Here is an 11,576-nt window from a genome sequence, read left to right as displayed (position 1 = left end):
AAGGTTTGAAAGCCATAACAGTGACAGAAAAACACGTAAAAGAAGTTAAAATTATTTTCTTAATTCTTAGTCTTTTCAATCTCGGTACAAAATTGCGACTCCGTGGTGCCACCTAGTGGATATATTTTTTTACATTATTTTATAAATACAATTTTTCTAAACCAAAATTAGAGCTTAAAAAACTAAAAAATTGGTCAATTTTTTGTTAAGACTGTGGTTATAAAAGATTAATGACATTATTTCTGAACCTTAGAAATATGATTGTTACGTTTAAAATTAAAATTCGTTGTTTTTTTTCAATAGTTTTTTCAATAGTTAAGTTTGCTACATTTTATGAATTTCTCAATTAATGATAATTTGAAAATTTAGTTCGAAGCCTGCTAATATCTCAGTTAACAATAAACTTTAAGTGGTAAGTTATCATCAAGCTTATTTATAATACATATCAATACATAACATTATATATATAGTTGTTGATGGGCAAAAATAATCAAGTATGGTTTACTATCTAATTTTATCATAGCCTTTTTCTTTATTTTTACTACTTTTAGTGAAAACAAAATTGCTTGAGTTTAAGAAAAACACTAGAATTTTTTTTTTCTTCACCAAACTTTAACATTTAAAACTATCATAATACTATAAATGAGTAAAATTAATTTTGTTGTAACAACATTTTAAATAATTAATTAATTATTTTATAAATTAATCCACCTCCTAAAAACAAGCATTCTTAATTGTGTTTAATAGTTAAACCAAATTCATTATTAGTTTTTAAACCAAATTTAACGTTTTTTTTCTTAAGTTTTACTATTTACTTGTAATGACCACAATAGTTTTTATTAATAAGCTCACAGAAAAATGTTAAGTATACTTGATATTTACAATAATGATAATATGTACTAGCAATTTTTTTAATTTTCTGATGTGTTTAAAGCAATACTTAATGATGTCAAAGTTATGAAGACTAATTATTCAAACATCTTTCACTGAAAAAAATTAAATCAATTTAGAAAATATTGTCACCTCTCTTTGTATTTAACTGTTTATGATTTGTTGTTTATGATTAGAACAAAAAAGAATTATTATGTATTTACCTTGTTATTGAGAGTGAACACTTAGTCTCCTTCCTTGGTTGAGATCTGGTTGCTGTGTCCTTGAGACGATTCATGTTCATCAATGGTCAAAATTTCATCGATTGTATATTCCGAAGATGTCCTGTCAACACAAATAAGTTGCAGAAAAAATAATAAGTTATAATCAACACTTGTAACCTAAAAATTTTGATATTTTAAATACCTAAATAAACAATAAAAGAGACAAACTATTTTGTTTTTTTTTATAAATGCTATGGCTAATCTATGACAGGCTTTTGAAGCATTGAGGCCAATCTAATCTGAGTGATCAAACACTAATCAAAATCAGCCTTATATTAAACCAATAGTGAAAAAAAAGGTTAATTAAGAAGTAATACTTAATTGTTTAATATAAATAAAACTTCTTAATTAAATACAAATAATTTAATAATAAATTAATTATTACCAAATGTACTGAAGTTCTAATACCAAACTGGACATTTCTAAAAATATTTATAATGCAACCACATAATTTAAATTTCCAAAACATAATGATTATTTATGCAATTTGTATTTATTGCTCTAGAAAAGAATAACTTTGTTTTTGGATGTCACATACTTGAAAATTTAAATACATAAGATAGTTTAATTAAAGAAGGACACTATTATTCTACACTATCTTATTAAAACTAACAGTTAAATTGTCTCACTCTTCAAAAAACTTTTTATTTAAAACACTTGCAAACTTTTAAGAAATAAAAACTAGCTTTGAGGACTAAAAAGTGCCAAACTCATGCAATAATTGGTAAGATACTTACCAAGTCAGAGCTTGTCTCAAAAGAAAACAATTAAAACATAATATGATGAGAAAAAATGAAATACTATGTACAAGCCACCCATTATCAATGGATGCTTGGTTAAATATGGTGATAAATATTTGAAAGGACATATACAGAAAAATTATGATGTTCTTTTTTTTCTAACTATTTTTTAAACTAACAAACTTAAATAAAAGTTACTGCATTTAATCAGGCTTGATGAAGAGTTCTATCAAACATTTAAAAACCATTGGATATTTTCCATGTTAGAATTTTGTTGGCCATTTAAATTCATGACTTATCTTAATAACAATTTAGAAGCTAACATAATCTATGTTTAATTTTATTGTTTATATTTTTAAGTTTCCACTCTTTAGAGCTAAACAACTGTTCTATTAAATCAAATCCTTTAAAAAATTAAATCAACAACATCAGTTCTCTAACAAATTTTTTTGTAAAATAGTTAGCCATACTTTGTTTTCAGAAACTTTTAAATTAGTCTGATTTAGACTGAGTCATTCTGAAATTTAAAAAACTTCAAACTGTTTTAAATTGTTTTTAATGTGTGTAAACCTTGCCTTTTATTTAATTTTATTTTTGCATTTAGAAATTTACCACAATGGAACTTTATCTCAAATTTTATTTTAAATTACCATTTGACTTCTATTTATAAGACAAATATTTATTTATGATATCCAACTAAACTTTGTGACATATAGTTATATTAATAGTACTTAATTTTGCCATAAAGTATTTAGAAAATATTTATATTGTCATAACTACCTACAACACTTTAGCCTATGAAAATGCTAAACATGCAACTATCTAATGGTTTAAATGTTAATTTAATTGGACAAAAGTTATACAATTTTGGTTTTTTTGTCTTTCTTTACAAAATACTTATACTTATTAAATTAATTGATGCTTGTATTTATATAGTTCAAATAATCAAGTTAAATATCAATTACTAGAATAATATTAACTTTCTAGTTGTCAAAATATATTTCCAACCTGGTGAAATTGTGGGCAGCTTCTTCTGTTTGTTGTCCAAATGTAGATCAAATCCAGAGGCTAATCCGACTCTGATCATATGGGCTGAAAAAAAAATAAAACAGAAAATACAAAGTGATGATTTTTCAATTAATAACAGGTTGGCTACTGGTTTGTGAGAAATTTCATTTAAGTTTTCAAAAGTAAATGCTTCTGGGTCAATCAAATATAAGGTAAAAATATGTTAGAAGTAAAACAACATTAAAAAGATACTGTTAAGCTACTCTTAAAATGTGTTTTTTAATTAAAAAACTTAGAATAATGACATATTTTATTTATCTATATGGTAGACTTTTTGTGTCAAATCAAAATTTTCTTACTTAACATGATAAAACTGTTTAGAGTTCCAGGGTTTTCCAGTTTTTTTTTTTCAAAATTTCTCAAACTCAAAGTTTTTTTTGCCTAAATTGTCAATATCCAGGTTTTTCCAGGTAAAGTGGCAACCCTGTAATATCACAGTAAATATGATAAGTTATACTATTTAATATTTTCAACCATATGTGTAAGTTGTATATAATAACATTATGATTTATTAAATGTCCAAAGCTTTGTTCAACATTTTTTTAAATATCTTTATATAAATTTATGGTGATGCTTTAATAATTTTTTGTAACAAAAGAATAAGATTAAAATAAAAGTTAAATTAAAATCATACTTACTTGTTCTTTGGAGAAAAGAAAGCTGTATGTTTTGATTTACTAAAGTCTACCTAAAACAATTTGGTCGTTTTTATTTTTAGGTGTCTTGTTCACTATTCAAAACATTTCGTCTGCATAAAATGCTAAGTATATAAATCGTAACAATGACAAACAATAACTAAATAAAGTAAACATATTTTATTGTAAACAAACTTTAAAATCTTTTTAATTAGTAGCATTTTAATCTGAAAACGTTTCAGTAAAAAAGTGTTCACTTTTTTATATCAAGCGTTTAAACGGAAACAAATATCACTAAATGGTATCAATCAGACATGGTATAATCAAGATGGCAGTTAAATACAGCTGTTTTAATTGTAAACACGCGCTTTAAAGCTCTATAGTAAATTGAGAGAAATTTGGAGAAATAAAAGAAAGTAAAGTGAAAAGTGAGTGGTACGCTGGAGCGCGCTCGAGTTATTCTCTTCATTTAAGAACTTTACAAATAGACGCAAAGTTTTAGCGCAAAAGTGAGAGAGCTAGAAGAAAAAAGAAATTTATAAGCCAAAATCGTACGCTTGAGTAATTCACTTAATTTTAAAACTTTAATAATGCATGTTAATTTTTTAAGTTTTAACTAACTTTCACGTCTTGTCTTATATTTCTTAAAGTCAAAATTTTTTTTTTGTTCCTGAAAAAATTTTATTAAAGTGAAAAACTACATAAGTGTTTAATTTACAATTTACTTACTTATTTTAACATTTTTTTTTCTTATGAAAATTTTTATCAAAAATTAATTTGTTTATATACCTTAAATTTTTATTAAATGAAAAAAAATAAGGTCAGTTTAACTGGTTTGTTAAAGATTTAAGCTTAATTTACTTTTTTAAACTAAATTAAAAATATTTTCTGCTATAAGTTTTATAACAATCTAATTATACTAAAGCTTTTGCAGTAAGAATATTCGCAGCTAAAAATGTTAACTTAGTGAAAAGATATTTTATTAGATAACAATGACTATGATATAAAGCAAAGACTGAAATTGTACATTTAAAGGAATTCATGTTAAACTACTTTAATTTGTTTCATAAAATAAAACTTTATTTAAGAGAAAAAAAATCTAAAAGGTTACTAGTATTACTTATTTCATTTATCTTTAAGTTTTAAACCATTTTCAATGTTTAATTTGTAAGTATAGTTAACTAAAAAGTAATTTATTTTTGTAAGTTGCTTATGTACTTCTAGGTTTATTCATTTAATTCAAGTTTCAAAGTTTGTGAAAAATAAAAACTAGGATATATTGTAATTAAAAAAATTATACAAACCTTCGACACTACAAAACATTATACTAATACAAGCTATATACTCTACATACTTTTTTGATATATATATAAAGAGCTTGGATTAATTTTATATGTTTATTAATAAAAGAACAAGTGCATAAAATAAGGGCAGTTTACAGCACTATGACTTAAACTAATTTGTATTGCAATAACTAGCAGTTATGGCAATTAAAAAAAAATCTATATTGGTAAATAAAGAAAATTGTTTAAAAAAAAAGCTGAATTGAAGTAAAAATGTTTTGTTTAAAAACCTAAAATTTTATATAAAAATTTTAAAAAATACAAAAGTTTATACGGAAATTTAAAATAACAATTTTAAGTATTAAAAAATACTTAATAAAAACTAAGAAAATGAGAAATTTTAAAGTTTGTTAGGCAAAAGAAATTTAGCATAATACTCATATGATAAAAAATTAGCGCGATTAACGGTTGGATTATTATTGAACTTATTATTGTTACTACAAAATATGTAAAAAAGTACAAATAGTCTAAGAAATTTTAGCAATTAATGTACAAAACTTTGTAAATAAACAAATTTGAAATTTTTGAATAAAATACAGTCACAACAAATTTAAACAGTAGAATGCTTTAACAGTCACTCAAGTAAAAGTGTTTTTAAAATAGTGAATTGACTTTAAATGAAAAGCATTTTTTTTTTTTTTAAATTAACTGCTTTTTAACACGCAAAAATTTTGTTGAAATTTTATATTACATTGTTTGCTGCAATTATTGTCAAATTTGAAGGTTTAAATTTGCTGTACTCTTCGTTTGTCAAGATTTCATTGACATCTTGGCTTCTTGGTTTGTACAAACTAGACTTACCAACTTCTTCTATCAATGTATCTGAAAGTGGAAATTTGTCACAGCATAACTCCATTCTTTTGCAGGTTGATCTGAGAAAAATAGAATTTATTATAATTTTGGGTAATAATTGGCTTAAGAATGTAAAAAGTAATTGTAGGAATTTTTTATTACTAATGTTTGAATTGAACCTTTGAATGAAAAAGAGTAATTTATAAACCATACATTGAGTTATAATTTTGTACTTTACCAATATTATATTTATGATAAAAATATTCAACAAACAGATTAACACTATACTTTACTTTATCTAAAAAGACAACAACCTATATAATATTTAAAAAATAAGCAAACGCCAAGCTTTTTAACCTTGTACAAATAGTTTTAATTAGAATAAAAAATTTAAAAAACTACCTAAACTAAAATTTGTTAAAAAAGTTCTAGTAACTTTTACTAGTGATATATATTATTGAATTTTACTGATAATATACCGATAAATTTAGCAAAAAAATGTTTCAATTCTAGTTGAACGTTTTCTTAATAAGCTCCTCAACCTTATTTAATTTAAAAGTATACACACTTTTATTCAACAACAATGGTTTTTTTTAATACAACATATTAAAATATAATAAAATATCATAAATAAATATAAAAAAACAACTTTGTAACTTGAATAAATGCAGCTTACTAAAATTCTCATTCAACAATTGAATTAATAATTTATATAAAATAGTTTTAATACTTACTTCATTAGGTATTGTAGCTTTAGTTGCATTTAAACATGCATTTTGCAAAGCATGATTTGTACAGGATATTGTTATAAGCCTGGGATTATCTTTTTTCAGAATTTGTCCTACTCCATTCTTAACTCCTGTCATGGAAGCAGCTCCGTCTGTACCTAAAAATATATTTACTAAGTTAAAAAAAAAAAAAAATATTTTTCTTAAATTATAAGACCAGTTTGCGCTTAAATTTATACTTTTCTTAAACAATTGAATAAAATCAAATTAAGTCTATTAATAAAGATAGATCATTGTAAGATATTAAAACTAGTTTATAAAAGTTAGCAAGAATACACAGAGAATAGCTGAAATAAACAAAAATTAATTTACTATTAATATCTAAATTTAAAATTAAAAACACGTTAGTAGTACATATTTAATAAATACATAACTAGAATACAAAAATGAAAAAAAAACAGTAACAGTTCATATATACTTACATATTGAAACTACATTTTTTAACTGAAGATTATACATCTTTAAGACTCTTTTGAATGCGTTAGCAATAGATAAGGCTGATTTGTCTCTTCCAAGGTCTTCGAGGTGTAAAAATGTAGATACTGAAGTTTTCTTTATTTTGCTTAGATAACAAATACTAACACCTGTGATTCAAACATAAAGCTTTCTAATTTTTTTTGTTATAAGTTTAATAACTGTAAAATTTTGAATGAAAAGAACTTATAATCTGTATACTTTGGAATAAAACAAAATATAAATGTTTTAAAATTATCTGTTTGTAACTACTACTCATGCTTTTTTAAATAGATATCTAAGAAAGTTAAAAAATACCAAATATAGTCGAACTTTTAAGTACATAAAATCTGTGAAATTAAAGGACTACCACTTTGTTCTAGTTAAACAACTGAAGGTAGTAGAACAAAAGTTTAAGAAAGTATAGCTTTAATTGTAATTACAACCGCTGTATATAAAAGGAAAACTGTTATAATTATTTGAACATAAACTGCTTCCGGTTAACCACTCGGTATTTTTAAAATTTTTTCCAGGTTTTCTAAATTTCTTCCAAGTTTTTAAAATTACACATATTAAGGTCTGTTTAAAGTTAATAGTTAAGTTTAATGTTAAAACTGTATTAAAGAGTATAAAAACATGGAAAAGGTACACTAAAGCTGCTTTATAAATGGTTCATTAATAAAAAAAAATTGATGATGACAAAAAACTTTGAAAAATAGGGTATAATTTTCTATTCAAATCCAAATTTTATTACTATACAAGTAAAAATTATTGAAAATATCAGGTTTTTCAACGTCTTTTAAAGATTTATGTACAAAATTCCAGGTATTTTTATGCCTAAAATTTTAACTCCATGTTTTTCCTGGTTTCTAGGTGAAGTGGCAACCCTGCTCGTTAAAGCAACAAATTGCTAATTTATTCATTATTTTCTTTATTAATTAAAATTTTTGCTGTTTAATAAATATTATAATAATTAAATCATTCTCCTTATTAGAAAAATAAAATCAACAATATTTTGACATATTTCTTAAACTATTAAATAAAAGTCAACACAAAAATCAAATATATGTTAGAAATGAAACTGACTTAGTTTACTAGAACGAGTTTACTGTATAATTATTAAAAAAAATCATAGTAATTCTAACTTTAATTTTATGTAAATTTTAATTTATTAACCTATTAAATTCTGTAAAATAAAAACTTTTTCCTTTAACTGTCATTAAACCTACTTACATCTGAGTAATCTAAAAATGTCCAACTCATTGCATAACAAAATATTTTCTTTTACAGCTAACGTGTTACAAGAATTAATCTATATTAAAAAAATAAAACAAAGAACAATGTGTTTAAAGCTTATTTCATGTTTGAAATTTAAATTTAATAAGCTTTTAGTATTAAAATATTTTTATATTCAACAGAATGTATGTAAATAAATAACAAATTTAAACTTAATTAAATTAACAAAGCTTAAAAGTTATTTTCTTACCTAGAAAACTTTGTCCAGCAGTATCTGTACTCTCATCCAGATAGAAAGAACAATGCTTCACCATAAAATCAGTTATGATTAGTCTTCTGCAAATTGGTGCGAGAGTATTGCACAGAATCATTTTTGCTTTCCTCCTTTTAAGCGTTGCTGATTCGTGAGCTGTCCCAAGTGTCTTCATGACATCTATCTGGTGTTCGCCTGCTAGCAAGTTCCCGTGAAGAGCTTGTTGCAATGCTAACCGGACTTCTGTCTGGCGTACGTTTTCTTTAAGGAAATTGTTGAATTGCTGTTTAAAAGATTTTTCCATCCTAAACTGATTTATTGAGTTGTGGTTATTTGTGACTGGAGATGCGCGTTTATGTCGGTCAGAATAAGAATGAACTTTTAAGTTGCTCTTTTTTGCTTGTAGTTCTACATTGCACCACTTGCAAAAAGCTTTAGTTTCACAATTTGTTGGAGCAATCCAATCTAATAAGTAAAACAGCATTACACATAGTTGACATAACAGATATAACTAATAAAACATTAAACACTATTTATATTTGTTTATAAATAAGTTGTGTATCTAATATTTATTTTATTAATAAGTGAACAATTGAGATTTCAATGATTTAACAAAAACGTTTCACAATAAACTAAACAGTTTAATAGATGTAATAGTGTTGCCTTGTATTTTCAAATTTTTTTCAAAGTATTCCAAAATTCTTACAGAATTTTAAAAGTTCACAATTTTAATCTTTATTTGGTCGAAAATTAGGTTCAAAGTAAGATACTGTGTTAAACAGTATGACAACATTAAAAAGATACTTTAAACTTACAATAAATGTGTTGGTAGATAAAAAATTTTTAGATGAAGAAAAAAAATATTATTTATATTATAAATTTTTGTGTCAAATCGAAAATTTAACTACTGACAATGCTTAAAATGTTAAAATTTCCAGGTTTTTTTTTAATTTGAAGTTTTTCCGATTTTTTTTCAAAAATACAAACATTCCTGGTTTTTTTTTGTGGGTTAATTTGACAAATTATGGGCTTCCAGGTAAAGTGGCTAGCCTGATGTAAGCATCACAGTTCAACTTGAGCTAATTATGTATTTACTTTTAAAACGTGCTTTTTAAAGTTTTGTTTCACTACAAGATCAATAAATAACAATTTTTTTTTATTTATTTATTCTCAATTAATAAAAGCTTTAGTTAAATCTATCTTATAAATCTAAGCTTACAAATGGGATAATAAATTTGCTTATAATAAAATTGTTATTTATATCACAACTTTTATCAAAAATTTATATATAAATTTAATCAATGCAGTGAAATAATTCTTTTTTGAAATAAAAAAACTAAGTAGATCTGTCTAGTAATTAAATCAGTCAAAGCTAATCTTCTTAGCATTTATAAAATAGTAAATAAAAATTTTCTTTTTGTAATTGAAAGCAATATACTAAAAAATTTTATAAAGAATTCTTGATATTACCACAAACCATTTGTCAGAAAAATGTTTTTAATATTCAAATAAATGTATTTTATGACAAAAATAAAAAAATTTTTTTTGTTTAACAAACAAAAATCATGATAATTTGTAAGGTGTAAAACCAAAAAATTGTTGTAAATAAATAATTTGCCCATCTCACCGCCTTATGGCCTCTATGAACCATTTTACTTAAATAATAAAATTAGAAATTCAATTTTTGTCTATGAAGCGAACTTTGTTTTATACTAACAAATTTTGGTTTTAATTTTATAATAAAATTAACAGTTTAATTTGTGTGTTGTTATTATAAAATGTATTTTAAGTATATTTATTTAAATAAAGTAGTCAAAGGTTAGTACTAAAGTAAAAAAAATGTCATGCTAAAGTATTGTTAACTATTAAATTATTAAAACAAAATGTTAATTTTTAGGTAAAAAGTGAATTGGAATTTTTGACTTTAGATGATAAAATTTTTTGTGTATTATTGAAATAAAATTACAAAAAATACTTTAAAAACTATTTAAAAATTATTTTTATTTCAAAAATTACAATGGAAAAATTAATTTAATTCAATAAAAACATGAAAACTTTCCTTTATAATATTTAATAAAAAAGCTCAGTATTAAAAAAAAATTGTTGTTGAATTCAAAATTGAAATACTCAAATGTGTATTCTTAAATACTACAAATTGTTAGAGATAAAAAAACCTTTTAACTCATAAACAGATTCCCAAGATTTCTGGTACCTCATCTTTTTAGGTGGTGGAAAATCTAAAGTTGGTAAATCTTCTTGGTCTGAAATTTCATCTAAAATAATTTCAACGGTTGTTACCTACGAAAATGTAACTGCTAAAGTAATGTGTTTAGTGTGTAACTTAATAACTATTTTTAAATCCAAGAAAAAAAAAACCATTAGAGACTTACCTTAACTACTACAGAATAGCATGGTTGCCACAAGTCAAGCTGAGAAATTTTTCCTGACTTTTCCTGACTTTTTCCTGACATTTTACTAAAGTTTTCCTGACTTTTTTCAAGATTTTTCTGACTTTTTACTATAATTTTACTAAAAAAGGCATTGAAAATTAAGTAATTTTGTAAAATTTAAGGAACATTTTGCAATTTTAGTCTGACTTTAAAGAATTTTTAATTAATTTTTCACTAATCGAAGGCTTTGAAATAAAAGGAAATAAATAAATTTGAACTGACAATATCTGAGGTTTTTATAAATTTTTTTCCTGAATTTTTCCTGAATTTTTTCAAAAACCCCCCATTTTGACCTGAATTTTCCTGACTTTTGTCATTTTTCTTAGTTTTTCCTGATTTCCTGAATTTTCCTGACTATGTGGCAACCCTGAGAATAGCCACCTGATTTTTATTTAAATTTTTTACATGATTTCAAAAAATCTTCAAAAATACACATTTTAGAGTCTAGCTTTAGTTTAAAGTTAAATTTATTGTTATAAACTGTTTGGAATAGTACAAGGTAGCCACTCATGTTTATAAATTTTTCCTGGTTTTTCAAATCTCTACAAGGCTTTTAAAATTACATGTATTTTGGTTTATTTTCAGTTTAAAGTTATGTCTAATATAAAAAACTGTGTTAAATAATAAAAAAACATTGTATATGTACTATAAAGTTAATTAAAAT

At 23.7% G+C, this 11,576-nt stretch overlaps 1 protein-coding gene across 1 annotated transcript; it reads right to left on the bottom strand.

The window, feature by feature from the left end:
* Nucleotides 1–1,115: 1,115 nt before the first annotated feature.
* On the bottom strand, nt 1,116–11,345 carry LOC145850070 (uncharacterized). The gene is made up of 8 exons (XM_082955215.1): nt 10,853–11,345; nt 10,637–10,760; nt 8,460–8,927; nt 6,467–6,618; nt 6,006–6,046; nt 5,742–5,812; nt 2,875–2,986; nt 1,116–1,215 (listed from the first exon to the last, which is right to left on the bottom strand). The coding sequence occupies exons 1-8, from the start codon at nt 10,931–10,933 to the stop codon at nt 1,116–1,118; spliced, it is 1,149 nt and encodes a 382-aa protein (XP_082811341.1). The 5' UTR covers nt 10,934–11,345.
* Between the last annotated feature and the right edge of the window lie 231 nt (nt 11,346–11,576).

The sequence above is a fragment of the Thalia democratica genome, chromosome 2 (genome assembly GCF_965202585.1).
Source record: "Thalia democratica chromosome 2, ktThaDemo2.hap1.1, whole genome shotgun sequence".
Lineage (NCBI taxonomy): Eukaryota > Metazoa > Chordata > Thaliacea > Salpida > Salpidae > Thalia > Thalia democratica.
Note: the sequence above shows the minus strand (reverse complement) of the source record. Positions and strands in the feature narration are given on the sequence as shown.

Coding starts and splice junctions, on each gene's coding strand:
- LOC145850070 (XM_082955215.1), bottom strand. CDS start 10,933: ATGTCAGGAAAAAGTCAGGAAAAGTCAGGAAAAATTTCTCAGCTTGAC. Junction 2,987..5,741: donor TACATTGATAGAAGAAGTTG/GTAAGTCTAGTT, acceptor TTTTTTTTTCAG/CCCATATGATCAGAGTCGGA. Junction 1,216..2,874: donor TATATTTTGACAACTAGAAA/GTTAATATTATT, acceptor TTGTGTTGACAG/GACATCTTCGGAATATACAA.